This window comes from Salarias fasciatus, chromosome 2, assembly GCF_902148845.1.
Source record: "Salarias fasciatus chromosome 2, fSalaFa1.1, whole genome shotgun sequence".
In the NCBI taxonomy this organism is placed as follows: Eukaryota; Metazoa; Chordata; class Actinopteri; order Blenniiformes; family Blenniidae; genus Salarias; species Salarias fasciatus.
This window is the reverse complement of record NC_043746.1, coordinates 31,147,639-31,169,878: the sequence shown is the minus strand read 5'-3', so window position 1 is coordinate 31,169,878 and position 22,240 is coordinate 31,147,639. Positions and strand designations below refer to the sequence as shown.

The window sequence follows — 22,240 nt, the reverse complement described above, 5'->3', positions numbered from 1 at the left end:
ATCCTCTGTCTTTCAATACTTTTTAAACAATACCCACCCCTGATCAATAAATAAATATCATCAAACAAGTTTTTGCTGGAAAATATTGACTAATTCAGTTTCATGAGCACATTGTGGGAAGACTGACTCTTCTACACCTGACGGAGGACGACGCTGATCTGAGTCCAGCTGACAATGAAGTGAGTTCGGACTTTTACGGACACACACACACACACACACCTTGTTTTTGTGTGTGTGTGTGTCTGTGTGTGTGTGTGTTTTGCTGCGACATGTCTCCTTTTTGTATTTTTCAGGAAGCTGTGTGTCTCATTGTTGCCTGAGCAGCAGACGGAAACAACTCCAGAGTTTCTGTGTTTTCTTCCTTTCAGTGAAAACAAAGAAGGAAAAAACATCAGCCTGTGTGTGTGTGTGTGTGTGTGTGTGTGTGTGTGTGTGTGTGTTTGTGTGTGTGTGTGTGCGTGTCCTCTTGTCACACGGTCGGTTAGCTGCAATCAGAGGAATTACACACTCTCCAGTTCTGGTCCTACTCCTCTAATCCTGGTCCAGAAGCCATATAGTATAATCCAGATAAACCTTCAGAAGACCAAACATCATGCCAACATGATCAATATTTCCTACTTTAACACACTGAGCTAATGATTAAGCTAAAACTATTCAAACAATTGTCAGTTGAACTTTTGGTAACACTTTATTTGAAGCCCCCTGTATAACACATTATAAGTACATTTATAAAGCATTATAATGTCATTATAACACGTGTAGCTATAGTTATAAACATTCATAAATGATCATAATGCCAGGACCTAACCCTAACCCTAATCCTATGCTGTATAGTGAGTTATAAAGCATTGTGATCATTTATGAGTGTTTATAACTACTTATAATGTGTTATACCGGGTGCTTCAAGTAAAGTGTTACCAAATTTTTTCATTTAATTATAGCATTTTGATTCTCAATTAGTTCTTTAAAATCGATTCAAATGAAATGATTCTGTCAGTGCTCTACAGGACGCCACTCTACAGGAAGCAGGACGCTGCTCTGGAGGAAGCCGGATGCCGCTATACAGAAATCAGGACGCTACTCTGGAGGAGGCAGGACGCCGCTCTTCAGGAAGCAGGACGCTGCTCTAGAGCAAGTAGGACGCCACTCTGGAGGAAGCAGGACGCCTCTCAACTGGAAGCAGGACACCGCTTTGGAGGAAAAAAGACGCAGCTCTAGAGGAAGCAGGACGCTGCTCTGGAGGAAGCAGGACGCCTCTCAACAGGAAGCAGGACACCGCTTTGGAGGAAAAAAGACGCAGCTCTAGAGGAAGCAAGATGCTGCTCTGGAGGAAGCAGGACGCCTCTCAACAGGAAGCAGGACACCGCTTTGGAGGAAAAAAGACGCAGCTCTAAAGGAAGCAGGACGCTGCTCTACAGGAAGCAGGACGCCACTCTGGAGGAAGCAGGACGCCACCTTGGAGGAAGCAGAACGCCGCTCTAGAGGAAGCAGGACGCTGCTCTGGAGGAAAAAAGGACGTCGCTCTGGAGGAAGCAGGACGCCGCTCTAGAGGAAGCAGGACGCTGCTCTGGAGGAAAAAAGGACGTCGCTCTGGAGGAAAAAAGGACGTCACTCTGGAGGAAGCAGGACGCCACCTTGGAGAAAGCAGGACGTTGCAGCGCTGTTCTGATTTATTGTGTGTTTTCAGTTGAAGAGAATCGATGGAAAGAAAGGTTTCAGTAGTTTCATCTCATGATAATCTGATGTGGCTCAGATAATCTGGATAACCTGAGGATGTGAGCAGTCAGTGTGAATGAAGTGAAATCTGCAGCACATCAGCTTCGTCTCACTGTGAAACATGGCTTCATTTCCTGGTTTGTTTCCCGGTCATGGTGCAGTGGTTTACTCACCTGCTTCTTTGCACACAGCTGCCAGGTCTGCCCCGACGTATCCGTGAGCGGCGTCGGCCAGTCGCGTCAGCTCCTCGCCGCTCACGCTGCAGGGCATCGAACTTAGCCGCTTCCTGAGGATGTCGACTCGCTCGGCGGCGGTGGGAACGCCGACCTGCAGCGGAAACACCAGAACCGGATCAGGTTCCTTCCCAGCGGACCGCCATGCTGCCGCAGTGTTCCTACCTCCAGCTCCTTGTCGAAGCGTCCCGGCCTGCGGAGGGCCGGGTCCAGGGCGTGGGGCCGGTTGGTGGCCCCCAGGACCAGGACCTGACCCGAGTGACCCTCCTGAGAACAGAGCATGAAACGTTCTTAAGGAACAGCTGGAACCCAGAAACCAGACCGAAGAGTTTGGATCAATTTGGATCAATTTACGGCTACGTGAACAAGGTTCTGTTCTGCAGGGCGTTCTCCAGGACCTCTGGGTGGATTCTCAGACTTCAGGATACTTACAGAGCCGATGCCGTCCATCAGAGTCAGGAGAGACGCCACCACCCGTTTCTCCACCTCGTTCTGAGCTCCGTCTCTCTTCGAACACAAAGCATCCAGCTCGTCAATGAAGATGATGGCCGGCTGCCTGGAGGAGAGAAACCAGCTGGACTGAACTGGTCTGGACTGGACTGGACCACAGCTAAACTGGACCTGACTTAACTGGACTGGACTGGAGTGGACTGGAGTGGACTGGAGTGGACTGGAGTGGACTGGAGTGGACTGGACTTAACTGGACTGGACTGGACTGGACTGGACTGAACTGGAGTGGACTGGGCTATTCTGGACTAAACTGAACTGGGCGTTATCACTCCTCTTGGAGAAGTTCCAGTTTCTACGATGTGGAGCTACAGCCACATGGTGGCGCTCCAGGAGCTGATGGGGGTCAAGGGTCATGCTCAGGGACGCACAGCGGTCACATGTCAGCTGTGGGATTCAAACCTGTGACCTCCTGACCCCAAGTCCGTGTCTCTCAGCAGTCTTCCTCCTGTTTACCTCTGAGACGCGTCTGCGAAGATCTGCCGGAGCCGGGCTTCAGTTTCACCGTAGAACCTGAGAACACAGGAGAACGTCTGCTTCAGGCGGCGCTTCACGTGGAACCGTGGGACGGACCGCGGCCTTGCTTCCTGTCCGTACTTGCTCATGATCTCCGGACCGTTGATCACCGTCATGTGAGCGCCGACCTCGTTGGCGACGGCTCGTCCGATCATGGTCTTTCCGGTTCCCGGAGGTCCGTAGAGGAGGACTCCTCTCGGAGGGGGGATGCCTGAGGAGGAAGACCCATCAGACCCCTGAGGAGGACCGGTCCCGGGTCCCGGTCTCCATCAGACCTGACCTACCGTAGGTGGAGAAGAGCTGCGGCTGCTTCAGAGGAAGCTCGATGGTCTCTCTGATGACCTCCAGCTGGCTGCTCAGCCCGCCGATCATGCCGTACGTCACCTTTGACCTTTCGGCCTCCGCGTCCGCGTCCGTCTGCTCCGGCCCGGACCTAAAGAGGACTTTGGTGGAGGAAGAGAGGCAGTAGAAGGTGTCTGTACTTAAAGCCCCAGCAGGGGGCGCAGTGGAAGGTTCTGCTGCCTGCTCTGAGCAGACCCAGCTCTCCGGGTCGGCCTCCGGTCCTGCACCGGGACTCTGGGAGCTGAACGGCGGGCCGCCGGGCCAGGACGGGGACGGGAGGGGAGGGGGGTCCGGGCGTCGGGGGGTGCTGGCTGTAGGACTGGGGCCTGCAGCACTGGGTTCTGCAGGATCTGCCGGCCCAGCTTCTCCAGGCTCTGCAGGATTGGGTTCTGTGAGTTCTGCAGGACAAGGTTCTGGGGGTCCTCCAGGCTCTCCAGGCCCAGGTTCTCCAGGCTCTTCCTGGTCCTTCACACTGAGCGTGCTGAGCTGCAGACTCAGGTCTGCAGAGGTGGAGTCCAGCACAGAGTCCAGCACAGAGGAGCGCTCTGTGTCGGGGGGGGCCGCCGGTCTCTGGAGGGTCGCTCCACCCGGTCCTCCCACGCTCTCCACCCGCAGGCTGCAGGAGCGGCCGAAGTAAGAGAGGGACAGGGCGTTTCCTGGAAGGACGATGGCTCCAGCTGCGACGGGACAGAAACCGGTCTGGAGTCATTCTGAACCAGCAGAGCACCGCGCCAACCACGATCTGAACCTGAACCTGAGAGTCCGTACTGACCCACAGACCGCAGCAGGAAGTCCCTGAAGTCGTCTGAGTCCAGCCGGTCGTCTCCGGACCTGAACACACACCACAGGTCCCAAACCTTCATTCGATTCTGTTTAGGAACGTTTCTGCCATTTGAGCTGCAATTACATGTTTCCACCAGCAGATGGCAGCATTAACTCAAAACACAACCAAAAACCCAAGGACGACCACCATGTCTGTCAAAGGCAGTTCATGTGTTTTTTCCTTTTCTCAATGCGGTGATGAAATTAGACTTTTACAGAACATCTGCAGTAAAACCGTCGGTATTCGTCCAGTATTCCTCAGAAAGCTAGAGGCGTCCAGACCTGAAGCTGAGCAGCAGCCGGTCAGCCTGCAGCACCGGGCCGGTGACGGGCTGCACCGTCACCTCGTCTCCACCCGTCACCCGCAGGTTCTTCTGAGCGGGTTTCTGAAGGCCCACCTTCCCCGCTGGAAACGTGGCGGCAGGCCATCCCAGACACACCTGACGGGCAGAACCGGGACAGAACCGGGACAGAACCGGGACAGAACGGTCAGCAGCAGTCCAGGTTTCAGAGCAAGGAGCCGCAGAGCGACGGTACCTCCTGATGGCCCGTCCGGCTCGTCAGCAGAACCGGCCTCCCGATGCTCGCACCGCACGCCTTCATGGAACCCAGGCTCAGCTGGGCCAGCCTGGACCTGCAGGTTCTGGGGGTTTTATCGTCCGCTGAGGAGAACGGAAAGAAACAGACGGAGAGGAGAAGAGAGGTGAAGACAGAAAGGACTGGATGGTTTCAGGATTCAGAAGCGTCTCAATGAATCAGGCGATCACTGAAGAGGATTTGTTTTAATGATTCAGTCCATAAAGAGAAACCTGACATACAGATTCCTCCACACAGGCGGAGGTTTCTCAGACTCATTGACTGACTGATTGATTATTTCTCACAGCTAATGAAAACCCAAAATCCAGGATCTCAGAAAACATGAAAATCACACGAGACTGTTTAAGAAAAAAGGTTTTAACAAGGACTCGTTTCCTGAAGGGTTCGTCCATGAACAGCACACAGTTTGGTATCAGTACTGGGTCCAGGCCCCCAGAGTGAACTACTGCCTCAACAGGGTGGGGGTCTGGGGCCCGGTCTGAGGTCCACATGGAGGGAACCAGCCAGTGGTCCAGCCTCATCTCATCTTCTTGGATGTGGGGTCTCTTCAGGTCTCATCTGGTCTCTTCAGAGACCCTCTAGGCTTCAGCTGAGTCTGCAGTTGAGACTGGAGTCATTCAGGGAGCCGGATCCTGCTGGATCTCCGCAGAGTTCCTCAGCTCAGGAAGGCCTGATGGACTCTAAAATATTCTGGTGAAACCAGCAGGGGTCCTGGTGAGACCCCACACTGGACCTGTCTAGATTCTGGACCTCGCTACACTCTGGGACCTGGATCGGCAAACGAAGGGCTAAATGTAGTCTCGTGAAAACAGGACCTTGGAGTACTGGGGTCTGGTCCAGTCCTCTATCCGGAGCCCCGGTGGTCTCTGCTGTTGCTCCAGGACCTGGATCCATATTGAGTCCATGGAGCAGGACCTTCTGGTCCTGGTGGAGTGTCAGTGACGTCTCCTCCATGGTGGGCTCAGTAAACCGGACCGTCCCCCGTCCAGATCCACAGAGGTGGATCACTGGCTCCAGCAGTAATCTGTCCTCATGAATCAGTAAACCTGACAGTGGAATCCAGTGGGATCAGGTGATGAAATGAATGAGGGCTTCAAAGATCCTCGGACTGCCTGGCCCCTACCCCTACCCCTGGTTCTCCGCCCTCATCAGGACCTGGTTTTCAATCCAGACTTTCAAACTGCTCAGAGAGAATCAGGTTATCCTCACTGGAGGAAGAAAAAGAAGAAGAACTGCTCAATCCAGAGCTCCCGATCACTCCTTCTCACCCTTTTCTACGAAGTCGATGACAGTGAAGTTTCTGCTGGAGCCTCCCGGGGTGGAGGAGGGGGTCTGCGGGCTGCGGGGGTCCGGGGGGGTCTTCAGGGCCGACTGGGCCGGAGATCCGTCCTCAGCCGCTCTTTTAGCTTTACTCCTGCTCTTCTTGGAAGACATGTTCCTCCTCCTGCTGCTTCTCCTCCTCCACGTGAAGCGGCTCACATGTAAACACGGAGCGATCACTTCCTGGTTCAAGGTTAGCCCCGCCCCCTTTTACCGTAAATGCTCTACCAAACTGTCAAAGGAAACTGTCAAATTTATATGTCACGTTGGAATGAGGCGCGTGGCCAAAAAGCTTTACAGGGCAGGAAAACCATCCGGACACGAGGAACAGTAATTAAAAAATAAATTAATTAATTAAAAAAACCAATAATTAACAAAACAAACAGCGAAACAACGAATAGCAGTCACTCGAAAGAAAACAAAACATAAAAGCATTATTATTATTATTATTATTATTATTATTATTATTATTATTATTATTATTAGGAAGAAGCTGCTGATTGCTCATCCATTATCATGCTTTAGGTCTTTTCCAGTTGCCTCCTGATGCTGTTCACTCGTTTGTTCATGGTTGACTATCCGACACCAGAAGGAGGAGTGCTGAGGGGACACGAGGGCATAAACCCTGCAGGACAGTGGACCTCCAGAACCACATTGAGAGCCCTGCCTGGGAGCCTTCCTATTTGCATGTTCTCCCCGTGCATGTGTGGGTTTCCTCCCACAGTCCAAAAACATGTTTCAAGGTTAAGTGGTGACATTAAATGACCTTAGGTGAATGTGAGTGTGAGTGGTTTGTACTGTGATTGACAGGACATCTGTCCAGTTCCCCACCCGTCCAGGTGTGCCTGTCCTCAGCTGTCTTCACCTGTCCAGGTGTACCTGTCCTCAGCTGTCCTTAGAAAGAAAGAAAACGTTATTAATTTCACTGTCGGGGATTCCTTTTTCAACATTCATTGATCCTATGGACTCTATGCAAAACTTCACCACTTCCTGAACTTCAGGAGGCTCCTTGTTTCCTGTCTTTCATGATAGGATGAGCTGATTAATCCAGGTGTCCCTGACCTCTGTAACCACAACAGTGATGGTCAGACACACCTGCATTAATCAGCTCGTCCTATCATGAAAGAGAGGAAACAAGGAGCCTCCTGAAGTTCAGGAAGTGGTTGAGTTGTGCATAGAGTCCAGCCTGGGAGCTGATGGGGGTCAAGGGTCAAAGTCAGGGAGGAACACAGAGTGGTGTCACCTGTGGGATTCAAACATCCTCTATCTATCTATCTATCTATCTATCTGTCTATCTATCTATCTATCATTCACGCTCCAAGTTTTCTGTTGTGCTTCTCTTGTGGTCATTACGGTATTTACACAACTTCCAGGACGGTGCTTTATATAACAGTCCTGAACGTGTAGTGACTGTCCTGGACGTGTCCTCCTGCTGGAAGCCGTGGCTGATCGCTCCTGTCTCCTCAGGATGGCAGCCTTTGTGTGCAGACTGTTACCGGCGGTGAGAGCAGCGTGTACCGGGACCCGGGGCTCCTCCCGGGGCTTCTGCTCGGTGACAGGACCGTGTACCGGGACCGGGGGCTCCTCCCGGGGCTTCTCCCGCTCCGCCAGCCGCTGTCAGCTGCAGGCGGAGGGCTGCGGGGTCCTGGCGGGTCGGACGGACCGGTTCGGCGGGGTGACCGTGAACCTGGAGGAGAGCGGACTGTCCGCGGACATCAGCGAAGGAGCGTTCAGCGACATCCTGAGAGGTGAGGAGTCCTGCTGACAGCAGCAGCAACAACAGCAACAACAACAACAACAACAACAACAACAACAACAACAACAACAACAACATAGCAGCAGTCAGATCCCTCACAGCGGATCCAGCTGCAGGAACATCTGCAGCAGAAATGAGATCTAATTCATTCATTCAGTGTTGGACAGAGTTACATAAACCCCACAGCTGGACAGTGTCAGCAGCCCAGTGTGTAGTGGGTAACACTGTCACCTCTCAGCAGTCCCTGGTTCGAGTCTGGGCTCATGGGACCCTCTATGTAGAGTTTGCATGTTTTCCCAGAGGACTCTGGCTGTCTTAAAGGTTGGTTGATGAGTCTCATGGACAGTCAGAGACCACAGGAGACAGATGGAGGAACCTCACATGGACACAGGGAGAAGGTGCAAACTCCACAAAGGCCCCAGACCAGATAATGAATGCAGACCTGGTCCTGGGATTGCTGTGCGACGGTGTTGACTTGTGCCTGTCACGTCCAGTCTGTCCCTGTTTCTGAGTGACGGTGTTGTCCTGTCCTGTGTCCTCTGCAGACTCCCTGGCTCAGTGGAAGGCAGAAGGGAAGGTGGCGGTGTGGCTTCGGGTCCCCATCGCTCTGAGTCGCTGTGCGGCCGCCGCCGCCGCTCACGGCTTCGCCTTCCACCACGCCAAGCACGACCACGCCGTGCTGTCGCTGTGGCTCGGGCGGGGGGAGAGCCGGCTGCCCGGCTTCGCCACGCACCAAGTGGGAGTGGCAGGTAGGGGTTCGATTCCAGGACCGACAGACGGGACGGCTCAGCGTCTGCTACACCAGGGTGGAGGAGATGGGTGGATGTCACACACCCACACACACACACACACACACACACACACACACACACACAGCTGGCACCACTGAAGGAGTCATCAGTGCCTGAGGAAGCGACCAGGACGTGTGGAGCAGAGCAGACAGGCTGCAGATCAATCAGAACAAACCGGATGAAACAAAATGAACAAAACCAGGATCCTGGTGTTCCAGGTCAACCCTTCAACCTGAAGGGTTTTTACGGCTATTTTCGTGTCTCCAGTGCTGTGAAAGTGGATGAAACAAGCTTGAGGAGAAGGAGGAAAGTGTTTCTTCACTTCAGATGAACCACGTGATCCAGATTATCAGTGATTCCGGACTCTGGAGGACGGTCTCTGTGAGTGAGAGCAGCTTCCTGCAGAGGGCAGAGTGTCTCCACTGTCGTCTCCACTGAGTCTCTACAGCTCAGGGAAGCATGTCAGAACATGTCCACAGCCTCTGGGCTCCCGAACAGAACCAGAGCCTCCATCAGGAGGAACAGAGCCCCTAACAGCCTCCATCAGGAGGAACAGAGCCCCTAACAGAGCCTCCACCAGGAGGAACAGAGCCCCTAACAGAGCCTCCACCAGGAGGAACAGAGCCTCCATCAGGAGGAACAGAGCCCCTAACAGAGCCTCCACCAGGAGGAACAGAGCCCCTAACAGAGCCTCCACCAGGAGGAACAGAGCCTCCATCAGGAGGAACAGAGCCCCTAACAGAGCCTCCACCAGGAGGAACAGAGCCTCCATCAGGAGGAACAGAGCCTCCATCAGGAGGAACAAAGCCTCCATCAGGAGGAACAGAGCCTCCATCAGGAGGAACAGAGCCTCCATCAGGAGGAACAGAGCCCCTAACAGAGCCTCCATCAGGAGGAACAGAGCCTCCATCAGGAGGAACAGAGCCCCTAACAGAGCCTCCATCAGGAGGAACAAAGCCTCCATCAGGAGGAACAGAGCCTCCATCAGGAGGAACAGAGCCTCCATCAGGAGGAACAGAGCCTCCATCAGGAGGAACAGAGCCTCCATCAGGAGGAACAGAGCCTCCATCTTTATGTCTTAATCTGTTTTTCTTTATTTAAATGTGTTTTTTGAAAGTGTTCATCTCCATCGTGTCCTACAGAGCAAAGTGGAGTTACTTCATTAATCCCAAACTGGGAAGTTCCGGTGTTGCCACTGTATAAACTAAAATTATGTATAGAATTTAAGCAGAAAATTATATACATTGAAGACAATATACATATATATATATATATATATACTTTCCCATATACACAAACCCATTATGTATACATACATGTTTTCAGTGTCATGGATCCCATGGATAAAATGTCTTGAAATTAGTTTGTGGAGTTCGTGAAGAGAATTCATATTTGCAGCGTGGCTCAGAGTTGACCTTTGTCCTCAGGAGTCTATTTATTTACTACAGTCACACAGCGATGATGACTGAGTTTAGTTTCCCGGACAGAGCCCCCACACCCCTCCACCCCCCACCCCCCACCCCTACCCCCACCCCCACCCCTACCCCCACCCACTGATGGTAACGGAGCTCTCCTTCCTCCTCCCCCCAGGAGCTGTTGTCGATGAGTCCAGTGGAAAAGTTCTGGTTGTTCAAGATAAAAACAAGGTGAGTGTGTGTGTAATTTATATTTTTCAAGTAGCCTGCAAGCTTACTGTAAATTACACATTCACAATTGAAGCCCTTCTACGATATCCAGCCATGTTGGTGTTTCAGTCTTAAGCCGGTTCTTTGGGCCAGTAGGAGGATCTTCAGCCCTTTCTTCCAGGTAACACAGATCAGGGAGTGAACAGCGTCCCAGAGCGAGTCCAGAACACGAGCGTTTGTCCTGAGTCCATGTGGTGACAGTCTCCAGCCCGGCTGTTGATTTTGGGTGTTGTGACGTGTATCTTTTGTGATTGTGTTGCAGTTTGGTGAGCTTCCCACATTCCAGACTCTTCTTCTGGGATTTCATCAGCCAGCTCTCGCTCTCACACAGAGTTGGCTCTTGTTCTGGCTCCAAAAGACATTTGTATAACGTGTGGACCAACACAGATATCTTCATTATAGGATGTATTTGGTTCTCTTAGCTCTATAATGCCTTCATCGCAGTCTGGTGTCTGTGAAGACTTAAACAGGTCTTGGTTTGTTCAATTATGTATGTCCTTAAGTTCCTGAAAACTTCTCTTTTCACATTTATTAATCATCTTGCATCTGTCATGTGTCTGTTGTCCCTTTTCCTCCCCGGTGTGAACGTAGAGCCACATTGTCCTGGTTTAAACTCACCATCATGAGCTAGCCGTTTCAATAATCACACCTCTTTTCCCAGCTGTTTTGCAGTTGAGTTAGATGCAGAGATGTCTCTGTCTCTCCACCGGGAAACAGTTTTATGTTTCACCAGGACACTGGAGGTTGTATTTGGGCAGCGCTGTGGCGCGTCCATATTGTCCATCGTCCACCCGGATGGAGGCATGTTTCATGGCTCAGCGAGTTCTGTTGTGCGTCAGAGAGCTCATGAAGAGCAGAGGGTTAGAATCGCTGCAGGAGAAGTTTATCATCGTGTGCTTCTGGCTCTGTGCTTCAGTCAGGGTGTTAGATTCCTCTGTCAGGATGCTGTTTGGATTGAGCTGCTGTGATATCCTCAGTGTCTCAGCCTTAAAAAGATATTTAATCTGTAAAAAACACCAGAACAACACTTAACACACAACCTCTTTATTTCCAGCTTCAAAAATATAAGAATCTGTTGAAAATAAACGCTGCAGTGCAACAAGATTCATACAGGCAGAGTGAAGGACATTTTCAGCAACTATGAAGAAACAAGTCAGAATGTCTCCAGCAGCACAAACTAGTTAAATATGTCCAATCCTGTCCATGGCGGGACTCTTCCTGTCCAGAGGACTGGCCCTGTCTGAAACCGCTTCACTAACATGCTGGATCTCTGTGTTTCAGACCAAGAACGCCTGGAAGTTTCCGGGTGGATTGTCCGACCCTGGAGAAAACATCGGTGAGTGAAAACAGCAGGTGTAAATCCTCTCACTGTGTTTTTATCCCGGCTAAAGGTGATCTTGCATTTAAACTACACACTATACATACATATGAATTTATATATAATATAGTTCACCTTGAGCAGGTTTAAAGCAGCTTTCAAACTATTTACACGCCTCAACCCTTCAAAAAGCAGCGTCAGGTGTTTGTTCTCAAGTCCAGAGAAACTTCAGTAATGTTTGGATTCACGTCAGAACATGTTTGGTGTGCAGCTGTGAGGTCCAGGTGAAGAGAGGGATGACCGCGTGTGTATGTGTGTGTGTGTTTGTGTGTGTGCTCGCAGGCGTGACGGCGGTCCGGGAGGTGCTGGAGGAGACGGGCGTCCGCTCGGAGTTCCGGTCGCTGCTCAGCGTGCGGCAGCAGCACCAGCACCCCGGCGCCTTCGGCATGTCGGACATGTACCTCATCTGCCGGCTGAGCCCGCTCTCCTTCGACATCCACTTCTGCAGGGAGGAGTGCGAGCGCTGCGAGTGGCTGCCGCTGAGCGAGCTGGCCGCAACCCACCATACCACCCCCATCACCAGCCGCGTCGCCCGCCTGCTGCTGCACGGCCTGCGGGTCGGATTCCAGCACGTGGACCTGACCATGGAGCAGCTGCCCGCCGTCTACTCCGGGATGTTCTACCAGCTGTACCACAGACCCCTCCCCCAGCACTGAGCTGCTCCGTCACCTCCACCCGCCTTCTCCTCGTTCAGATGACTGGTCACTGCGGTGAATGGAACAACGTCCTGCAGGTCTTCCAGTTCTGCTCTCAGGACGCTGAGGATTCTCAGCATCTGGAGGACGATTCTTTAGTACTCATCTCATTCATTAAAAGGACTGGTCAGTGTGAACATTCAGCTCAACGATCTCAAAACACTTCTGGGTTTGGGTTCCCGCTGAAACTCTGATTCTGTGAAGGGAGGAAGGATTGAGACCGGTTCACCTCCACGAGAGGAAAACTAGTCAAACTCTTCACTTTCCCTTCTACCGACTTCATAAGTAACAAGAATTATCTTCAAATTTATTCTCCCTTTTGCATGGCTGACTGTTGCTTTCCGTGTGTGTGTGTGTGTGTGTGTGTGTGTAGGTTGCATTCAGCAGGAGAGATGAGGTGTTGCAGAGTCTCAGCTGGTTTTTAACTGCTCGCTGGTTTTACTGTTTTGCTGTGAAGATGTGAAGTCGACTTGAAGCCGAGGTTTCCTGTTCGATGGGATGGTTCCTCTATCCTCCTGGTTTCTCTCGTCTGAGGAGGATCACGGTCTTCTGCTGGGTCAGGATTGTCTCCTCACACTGTGTTCAACCTGTGGACGGTACTGGACACTCCGAGACCCGGTTCAGGTCCGAGCAGAAGGCTTCTGGTTCAAACACTGTAACAACACAAGCCGTAGAAGAGTTTCTCTCCCAACATCCAGGTTTAGAGTTCTCGGACAGGGTTCTGGTTCTGGGGCTGGGTTCTGGTTTAGAGCTCTGGAGAACCAGGTTCTGGGACTGGGACAGGGGCTGTAGTTTGGTGGTCTGGGGAATCAGGGTCTCATTCTGGGGCTGGGTTCAGGTTTAGAGCTCTGAGGCAACACACTGCAGTTCTGGGTTCTACTTTGCTGGTCTGGGGAATCAGGTTCAGGTTCTGGTTTGGTGGTCTGGGGCAGCAGCTTCTGGTTCTGGGTTTCCCTCCTGGTTTTGGTCTCCGTCTCTGGGGCTTTAGCTTTTGGCAGACATGGGGAGGAAGAGGATGGCCTTCTGACCCGGTCCGGTCTTGTTTCCAGACTTGTACTGCCCGGTCCGCTTCAGGGCCACGTACATGTTGGGGTACTTCCTGGACCGGTACGTGTTGTAGTTGTTGCTCTCCAGTCGCTCTAAGAAGTGACACTCGTCTGTGGCTCGTCTCTGGAGGGAACAGACACACGGAGAAGAGGTCCACGGTTCAGTTCCTGAAGAACCTGATCCTGAACTGAACTCGAACAAACGGATCCTGAACCTGAACTTGAACAAACTGATACTGAACATCATGTAACTGAAATTTCACCACAAACTGTGAAAACAACATTTCACCTCATGAAAACGGTTTTTATTGCTTTCTGCTTGAATTCATTTTGGGTTCATTTTAATTTGACTATATTGATGAATGTGTGATTTATTATGAGATTTTAAGTGTGAGCATAAATAAATCATTACACCTGATTCTGGACTGTGTGATTGGGTTTTTTTAAATCACCATCAGTTACCTGTAAACTGAAAGTTAAATGTAAATGTTCTATTTCATCCCTACTGACCACCAGAAAGTAGTGCTGAACGCAATTAATGTCCTCTTCACGCATGCGCAGTTCGAGTATGTTTACCAGCGATGTGACTTGGTGACCCCTGTGTGATCCTAGGAAGGTAAAAAGTTCCAGTGCCAACCTCAGGATCGGTTCCTCTGTTCTTCTTGCGTGCAGTTTGTATACAGCTGAGTACAGCTTGAAGATTACAGGACTCGCCTATACGGCTCATACTGCGTTGCTCGTAGCCTTGCAACCATGTTGTTTTATAAAGTGCTGCAGATGGCTGCCTTGGTGTTTCTCCACCGCATCAAATTCCTTGTATGGGCAACTGTACAAGGTCAATAAAAATTATCCAGATTCTGGTTCTGATTTATCAACAACAGCGAAAGCTAACACCAACACCAACCGTGCGGCTAACAGCCACACAGCTGATCTCAATAAATTGGGGGAAGAATGAAAACACAGTCTTTACTAGGAACTCGTGCTAACGCAAGCCGTGTTACCAAAATGTCGGGCTCGGTACCAAACAGCCAGGAGAAAAGCGAATGAACGGCACTTCCACCGGCGGTGGCGAAAGCTAACACCAGTCGCGTCACTAACCAGCCGAACTACGCACCAATAAGCCAGAAGAGAATGTCCAAACAGCGCCTCCACCCTCAGTGGCCAAGATAACACCCGGCTCGTTCCGATAAGCCAAGTAAGAGACGCGCGAACAGTGCCTCCATTGCAGCAGCTAAGCTAGTACCGGCCGTCTCGCTACCAGCCGCGGTTGGCACGTCAACAAGCTGGGGGAGGGGAGCGCGTGGACGTAGCCTTCTGACAGAGGTAGATCTGGCTCGCTATCCAAGAGCCGAACAGCCCGGCTGCCACTTGGCTACCGGGCTATCAGTACAACGGGAGCAACGCCACCGTACCGTACGCTAGTATGCCCCAGCGCCTGAGTGATTCTCAGGGTAGGAGAGCGAGGTCGCTGCCCCCCAACACTCAATCAAGAGAACAGATTCAACAACCTTACCGTCTGCCGGGAGATTAGGAGTGACTCCCTCGACCAGAGGAGATGACACAGTGGCAGAAACCCATCCTTAGAAGAAGGTGAATAAGGGGGTAACTGCTGTCGCAGCCTTTCGAGTGCGAACTTCGCTGCTCTGACCAACATGGTCGCAAGGCAAGACGCAGTATGAAGCCGTACAGGCTAGTCCTGTAATCTTCAAGCTGTGCTCAGCTGTTTGTGAACTGAACGTAAGAAGAAAAGAGGAACCGAACTTGGGGTTGACATTGGAACTTATTACCTTCCTAGGGTGACCCAGGAGCCACAAGTGACATTGTTGGTATACGTACATACTTGAACTGCTCATGCGCAAAGGGAACATTTCGTGTTTTCAGTACCACCTTCTGGCGGTTAGTCAGGATGACATAGAACCATATTTTCATGTCACATATGATTTAGAAACAACTGTAAAGATCTTTGATTCCATTGAGTCTGGACTGAGGTTGAATACATGACTGAAGATGTTAAAGGCAGATCGATGTGTGTCTTTGGTGTTGAAGTTGAAATACTTAGTGGCTGTTTAAAGTCCACATCAGACGGTGGATATATTTTCAGTCTGAGAGCAGCTGTTCCTGAACTGAGACCGTGGAGCTGGGAAAGCTGCTTTCATGTTAAAATGAGTCTGTGTGTGTTGGTTTCCTCTTCCCATTGACGGAGAACGTTTGGTTTGAGGTAAGTGATGATTAGAAGGTCTGATGTTGTTCAGGAGCAGCAGCTGGAGGAGATTCCTCACTTCACTTTTCACATTACAGTAAAGAATCAGACCAGACGGATTCTGAAATGAGTTGTTTTGTCCCTCTGAGCTCTGCAGACTTCACCTGAGCCAGTTTATTTTTGTTTATGAATCATTTATTGATCAGCCGTAATGGCTCATATTTACATTGAGTCCTCCTTCAAACAGATTATCCTTAAGTAAAGGAATACTCCGAAGATTTTGGACCCACGCCCTATCCCTATCATTTACAAAGAGAGTTAAGCTCATAAATACCTTTTTTGTGTCCGTTCGTCCAGCCGCTGGCTCCCAGCTGTTAGCATCGTAGTTAGCTTAGCTCAACTGCGGGAGGTGAAGAGGAGACAGAGCTGGACTGACGAAAGTGAACAAAATACTCCTTCCAGTGGTCCAGGGGACGACGTATTAGCACGTGAAGTAAATCGGAATGGTTATAAAACATTTTAAAAGACGTGTTTTCTTTTTAATCCATTAAAATAATGTTTTGACACACAGACCTGCGCATGCGCAGTGCTCCGCGGAAGGATATACCAGGCGCACAGCAGTAGAAGCATAGACTCAGCCGCTGTGCGCCGGTATATCCTTCCGCGGAGCACTATGCTCGTGCAGATCTGTGTGTATCAACACGTTATTTCAACGGATTGAAAAGATAACACGTCTTTTAAAATGTTTTATAACCATTCGGATTTACTTCACGTGCTAATACGCCATCCCCTGGACCACTGGAAGGAGGATTTTGTCCACTTTCGTCAGTCCAGCTCTGTCTCCTCTTCACCTCATGCAGTTGAGCTAAGCTAACTACGATGCTAACAGCTGGGAGCCAGCGGCTGGATAAACGGACACAAAAAAGGTATTTATGAGTTTATCTCACTTTGTAAATGATAGGGATAGGGCGTGGGTCCAAAATCTTCGGAGTATTCTTTTAAGTAACAGATTTCAGTAAGTGATGTTTTTCTCCTGAGGAGTATTTTAGAGTTACTCTTTTGAAGTCTCCCAACAGCCAGGGGATTTTATTTTCTTCCTGCAATAGTTTCAATCAATTGAGATCAGGAGAAATGAGAGTGACCTACTCTACTCAGATCAATAATCCCACAGCCACAGAATAAAGCTGAATGAGAGTGAGCGTGAGAGGAGACAGAAGGTGTTCATGTGGCTGCCGAGAGGCTCACCGCTCCAAACAGCCGTCCGTCTCGGTTCATGGCCAGATACCGGTTGGCGCTGATGCCCTTGATGACCACCTCGCCCACAGAGGTCGCCTGCAGCTGAAGCTTGACTGGATGAAGGGCAGAAAGAGGAGGGAGAGAAAGGCTGGTGTCAGATCCTCACGTCTGGAGTGAAGGTGAGAAATGAAGGGAAAGAGGAGGGAGAATCTGGAGTTTCAGTTTAAGACATTTTCGCATTTCTGTTAAATAAAGTTCAGCTTCACCTTGAGGAGCCTCAAAGAACACTAGAAAAACTTAGAAGGAAAGGTTAGCTCAGGGTTTTTCAACCTTCTGAAGCAGGTTTCATGTTTTTCATTGAAACAGTCACCAGCACAGCACCAGGCCATAATGTTAGAAAATGAAACTGTGTATCCGGGTGATTGGGAAACTCTGTATTAAAGGGACAATCATCATTCGAACAGCTTGTAGGATGAAGCTGTTTAGCAGCCTGCTGGTTCTGAATCTGACGCTCCAGAAGCATCTGACTGATGGCAGCAGTTCAAAGAGTTTACGGAGAGGAAGTGAGGAGTTCCTGACAACGCTCCGTCCCTGTTCCTGGAACAGTTCTTGGACAGAGGGAGGGACGCTCCAGTGACCTTCTCAGCCCCGTGACTGCCCTCTGTTGAGGTTTCCTGTCTGACACACTGCAGCTGGAGCACCGGGTGGAGATGCAGTCTGTCAGGACGCTCTCCACCAGTCCTCTAGAGAAGGTCCAGAAGGTTCTGAGGATGCTGGAGGGGGGGGAAGCTTGTTTCAACCTCCTCAGGAAGTGAACTTGGATCATTTCTCACCAGAGTTCCACCACAGTGGTTGAAAAACACTGGATTAGCTGAAGTTTGAAGCCGCAAAGTCACTCTCAACCAGGACCAGCAAATGAGGACCAGCACAGTGAAACCTGGTTCTGGGGTGAACCTGACGCTCCTCCAACAACATCAAGAGCTTCTCATCCATCCCTGAACCGAAGCTCCACCTCTGGTCCAAACCTCCTCCTTTGGACCAAAATTCCATCCATGGACCAAACTTTCACTTTTGGACCACAGCTCCACCCCTGGATTAAATCTCTACCTCTGAGCCAAAGCTCCACCCCTGAACCAAACCTCCTCTACCTCTGGACCAAGCCTCCACCTCTTTACTTCCACCTACGGACCAAACCTCCACCCCTGGACCAAACCTCCACCCCTGGACCAGACCTGCCACCCAGCAGAAAGATCTGACCCACAGTACAGATGTAAGAAGCCACAAATGATCCAGAACCTCATTAAAGCTCAGGGAGGAAACAATCCATCACTTGATTATGTTGTTGGGAGAACAACAGACTGAAGTGTTCTGTCCACATCCGGCTCAGCCTGCGTACATCTGGACAGGTGAGCAGTAGATCTCACATCTGGCCTGCGTCATCCGGAGAGCAGGAGGGGGGAAGCTGAAGCCCTGGGACCGTGTGGTGGAACACACTGTTTATCCAAACTGAATTCACAAGTCAAACAGTTTGGAGGGAATGGAAGCGAGAGATGCCATAAACTGAAATCCACAGCGTTTTCTTGTTTTTCTTAACTTCAGAGAAAGTATGTTCTTTAAAAACACAAATTACTGCGATAACCAACAGCACAGAAGCTGCTGTCTCCACCGGGCTCTTTCTCTGGCTGGAGGCACGACACGGCTCCTGCAGCTGCAGAAGGTGGAGGCAGATCTGAATCTGCATCAGGACATCTGTCTGTAGTTTAGATCTCAGCCTGCTGATCTGAGTGTGTTCAGTCTTTACAAGCTGCGATTTGGTCCCACAGCCTTTCAAAATAAAAGAGAGCTGATCTCCGCTGTGAAACCTGGAAGTGCATCCTGAAGAACATGAAGCACAGTACTGTGGAACCTGCTGCTCTGTTTCAGTTACATGTCCTGTTCCTCCTGGCAGGTTGGGCTCAGTCTGAACAGTCCATTCATGTAACAGTCCAGGTCATAATAACACTGATTTCTCCTCCTGACTACTTCCTGGTGGAGGATTCTGTTTCTCTTACTTCCAGAAGACTTTAATTTTTTCTTAATGTAGAGTAACATGAGCTGACATCATTAACAAGGTGAATCCTCACTCACTCATCCCGGTGAATGGAAGTGATTGAATTATTCTAAAAATAGCCTCTGGCTCCTCCAGCTGGTTCCATCAGAAGTTTGTATGAAATGTCACGCTAGGGATTGAGCAACACACTTCAGAGTGTTTTCTCTTCAAACGCTTCGTTTTCAGGCTCCCTCATGACACCGGTGGTTGAGTCAGGGTCTCCAGACCTGAGAACTCCTTACCCCTCATTTATGATTCTTGCGTAGAATCATGTGCAAATCTGAGCGCTTATCTTGCCGTACGAGTATTTCAGCGTATGAATGAACGAGTCTGGATAAAGACAGCAGCTAAATTTGATCGTCATTAAAGCTAGGGTAGACGATGTTGTCCTTCGCCGTTCTACCAGCCCCCTGCGCGTACATTTCAATGGCGTGCACTGGCCCTGGTTCAGTGCGCGCGCGCGCGTTGCCAAGGCGCTCTTGCCGCTCGCGGCTCGCGTGAAAAATAGAAGGAAGCGGAGCAGGCGCGCTGCGCTCCTATGCGCGTTGTGTGCGGACAGTCAGAAAGGTTAATAACATTGGAGGCGATCACAAACTCTGTGCGAGTGGCGCTCCCGCGTGCGCGCGCGGTGCTTCCGTGTCCAGTGCGTTCGCTGCCAACGGGAGCTCCTCCAATGGGGTGGGAGCTGGGCGGAGCCTTGGGAGATGCTACATTCGTGCTACATGCTAGTTTTCCAAGATCGTCGACCTGAGCTTTAACATGTCAAGCCCTGAAATATCCATGGTTCAGAAGCCCCGCCCACTGAGGTCAAACGTAGAGGAGAAACCTTGAAAAAAAAGAAACTTTTGCAACCTTGAAATTGATTCCCTCAGTCTGATGTGGAGGTAAATAAGGAGGAGGGTGGAGGGAAGTAAATGAGGATGAGTTCTTTGGAAGTCTAAAAACTGGAATTAAAGGAGCCAGAAAAACTCGCCAGTGAACAGAGTCACCGTGGACGATCGCACACCGACTCAGGTTTGAACAAATTATAGACCTGTTAATTTCACCCTGATAGTACTGATCATTATAAACAATGAGGCTGGCATGTGTTACACAGGTCAGATTTTTATTGTTTCCTTTAATGATATCTTGGAACCAGACACCAGCAGCACTGCGGCCGGGTCTCCTGCCAGAGTGGCGACAGTCCCACCGTCCAGACCCCAGTGGAGGCTCTGCTGGGTCCCTGGTTCTTCAGGTCTTCTCATGGGTCCAGCACATCAAAAGTCACTCCATCGGCCAATGCAATATTGTGTAAAACTGCACAGACCAAAATACTGTCACACACCTTTTAGGCGGTGAACAGCAGCGTTCCCTCGCTGGATCAAACAGAGAACCCTGCCTCTGAGCGTCTGAAGCAGCAGAGCTACAGCGACTCTTCTGTGTTCACTGTTAGAACTAAGCTACTCCCCCGTGGTTCAGTTTACCAGCGGGGTTATTGAACATTGAAAATGTTTTATTAATCCTACAAGGGGAAATTTTCTTAGATATTCTGTGAGGGCATTCTCTTCTGTTTTATACTTTTACTGAATCTGTGCTTAATATGTGCTGCTTGTACTTCATGACAATAATTATTTTCACGCTGCACCAGGTTTTGCTGCTGCACCTCGAATCCACACTGAGTCTGAAACTACACGATGTCAGAGCTGTGGTGAGACCAGATCGCACCGTACGCTACGTCCATGTTGATAAATACTGATCCTAGCGCAGGAATGGCCGCATGCCCAGTTTTCTGCCGTACGTTCGTTTGATGATTGACGACCACTGAGAAATCTCAGTGTCCAGAGAAACCTTGACTGCCGGTTCAGATGAACGTTCAGACCAGAAGCTCGTCATGTTAGTCTGTAGTTCCACATCTGGAACACAGATTAAAAAGAAATAATCCCCTAAAACAACCTCAGAATAATTTTGACATATGATTCAACCTGTGGAGGTCACAACCAACTCTTCAACAGATCATTCATGTGGAGATGGTCTTTTATTTACAGAGGCTGTCTGATGAGAGGGAATGGGAGAGATGAGAGACGCCGAGGTGCAGGGACTCGGCCTCCCAGCAGTGAACTAACAGCACAGTGAGGCCTTCATCTTAATGGAGAGAAAAAAATGTCAGCTGGAAAACTCACTTCGCCCCTCCACACGTTTCGCGGCTCCTGTTGGCCCTGGAGGAGCATAAAGCAGCATTGTCTGGGGCTGGAAGTGGGGAGTACTCACTGTGGGGGTCGGTCTTCTCCCGGATGCCGTCCACTCCCCCGTCGGCCCTGATCCTCAGGAAGAAGCCCCCGTTCTTACAGTACAGTCTCTTGGGGTCCTTGAAGGTTCCGGGGGGGAACCCTCCGCTGGCCCCGTCTTCAGGTGTGGAGGGCAGTGTTGTGATTCCTCCTGTAGCCATCTCCCGCTCCGTGCCTCTTCCTGGCGGCCTCCTCGGAGCCCCGGCGAGGCCTCCGCCTCCCCCCGGACTCTGCTTCACCTCAGATGTCAGTGTGTCTGCTCGCCCCCCCCTTCCCTTCAGGCTCTGGGACTCCCGGCTACTGGCGGATGAAGCCCGTGGCGGGCGGGCGGCGGGCCGCTGTCTGTGGGGCTGGCGGCCGCTCGGTGGGGGGGATGCATGCAGGTTCCCTCCGTCTCTCCCTCCCGTCTTGCACTGGAGTGTTTGGAGCAGGGCAGCTGGCTTAGATCTGCGAGGAAGGCTTTCCCTTCTGGGCCTCAGCTCGCATGCGCCCTAGAAGCAGACTTGCTCACGCCCACTAATGCTCGGTGACTTAATGAACCAGCCCAGCAGGAGGAGGGCTGGGGACGGGGCCCTGCAGCTGCCCAGAGCCTCCGCTAAGGAGCAGCAGCTGTGAACAGAAGCAGAGTCGGAGGAAAAGCTCCGTCCACATGACCTCAGCTCGGTCTGCGGATCAGAGCAGCCGGCTGGGAGGGACCGAGGCTGGAGCGACGTGACCGGGAGCCAGTCTCCATGCAGAGCACGAGGATCTGCTCGGTTCAACACACACCCCGTCACAGGGGAAACACACGGGTTCACCTGGACAGGTGAGCCGTCACCGCAGGACACACACCAGGCTTCACACACACTCATGGAGGAGGACAGAAAGAGAGAGAGAAAACACAGGGTGCTCCAGCTGGAGTGGAGCTCCACCTTTCCCTCGCCGCTCGGCTCTGGCTGCTCCGTCAAACCTTCCTCACCTTTTATTTCACAGAGCTATTTTTAGGACGAGTCACGGCGCCCTCAGTGGACGTAACAGGAGACCGACGGTCTCGCGTGTTGAAGACAC

General features: G+C 51.0%; 3 protein-coding genes across 4 annotated transcripts in view; 1 reads left to right on the top strand and 2 right to left on the bottom strand.

Moving 5' to 3' along the window:
* Positions 1–6,200, bottom strand: part of LOC115396912 (ATPase family protein 2 homolog) — a 69,198-nt gene extending 62,998 nt beyond the window's left edge. Inside the window, exons 1-10 of the mRNA XM_030103000.1 lie at positions 6,002–6,200; positions 4,674–4,798; positions 4,419–4,576; positions 4,087–4,145; positions 3,257–3,991; positions 3,054–3,183; positions 2,913–2,969; positions 2,382–2,505; positions 2,115–2,216; positions 1,890–2,043 (exon numbers count right to left, since the gene is read on the bottom strand). Of these exons, the coding sequence (XP_029958860.1) occupies positions 1,890–2,043; positions 2,115–2,216; positions 2,382–2,505; positions 2,913–2,969; positions 3,054–3,183; positions 3,257–3,991; positions 4,087–4,145; positions 4,419–4,576; positions 4,674–4,798; positions 6,002–6,167 (1,810 nt within the window). The 5' untranslated portion in view covers positions 6,168–6,200. The remainder of the gene's footprint in view (positions 1–1,889; positions 2,044–2,114; positions 2,217–2,381; positions 2,506–2,912; positions 2,970–3,053; positions 3,184–3,256; positions 3,992–4,086; positions 4,146–4,418; positions 4,577–4,673; positions 4,799–6,001) is intronic.
* A 521-nt stretch (positions 6,201–6,721) lies between these two features.
* Positions 6,722–13,822, top strand: LOC115401398 (nucleoside diphosphate-linked moiety X motif 6-like). Of its 2 annotated transcripts, XM_030109556.1 has the most exons (6): positions 6,722–6,796; positions 7,521–7,801; positions 8,355–8,558; positions 10,191–10,246; positions 11,567–11,621; positions 11,946–13,822. In XM_030109556.1, the coding sequence occupies exons 1-6, from the start codon at positions 6,741–6,743 to the stop codon at positions 12,317–12,319; spliced, it is 1,026 nt and encodes a 341-aa protein (XP_029965416.1). In that variant the 5' UTR covers positions 6,722–6,740; the 3' UTR covers positions 12,320–13,822. The 2 variants fall into 2 exon arrangements, with proteins under 2 accessions (XP_029965416.1, XP_029965426.1); XM_030109566.1 differs by lacking the exon at positions 6,722–6,796 and having other exon boundaries at positions 7,465–7,801.
* LOC115401417 (fibroblast growth factor 2-like) lies at positions 12,313–21,664 on the bottom strand. Its single transcript, XM_030109589.1, has 3 exons — positions 21,177–21,664; positions 16,850–16,953; positions 12,313–13,528 (listed from the first exon to the last, which is right to left on the bottom strand). The coding sequence occupies exons 1-3, from the start codon at positions 21,352–21,354 to the stop codon at positions 13,343–13,345; spliced, it is 468 nt and encodes a 155-aa protein (XP_029965449.1). The 5' UTR covers positions 21,355–21,664; the 3' UTR covers positions 12,313–13,342.
* Positions 21,665–22,240: the final 576 nt, after the last annotated feature.

Coding starts and splice junctions, on each gene's coding strand:
- LOC115401417 (XM_030109589.1), bottom strand. CDS start 21,354: ATGGCTACAGGAGGAATCACAACACTGCCCTCCACACCTGAAGACGGG. Junction 16,954..21,176: donor GGAGAAGACCGACCCCCACA/GTGAGTACTCCC, acceptor CCCTTCATCCAG/TCAAGCTTCAGCTGCAGGCG. Junction 13,529..16,849: donor ACGGACGGCTGTTTGGAGCG/GTGAGCCTCTCG, acceptor TGTTCCCTCCAG/AGACGAGCCACAGACGAGTG.
- LOC115401398 (XM_030109556.1), top strand. CDS start 6,741: ATGTTCTCCCCGTGCATGTGTGGGTTTCCTCCCACAGTCCAAAAACAT. Junction 8,559..10,190: donor GCACCAAGTGGGAGTGGCAG/GTAGGGGTTCGA, acceptor TCCTCCCCCCAG/GAGCTGTTGTCGATGAGTCC. Junction 10,247..11,566: donor TTGTTCAAGATAAAAACAAG/GTGAGTGTGTGT, acceptor TCTGTGTTTCAG/ACCAAGAACGCCTGGAAGTT.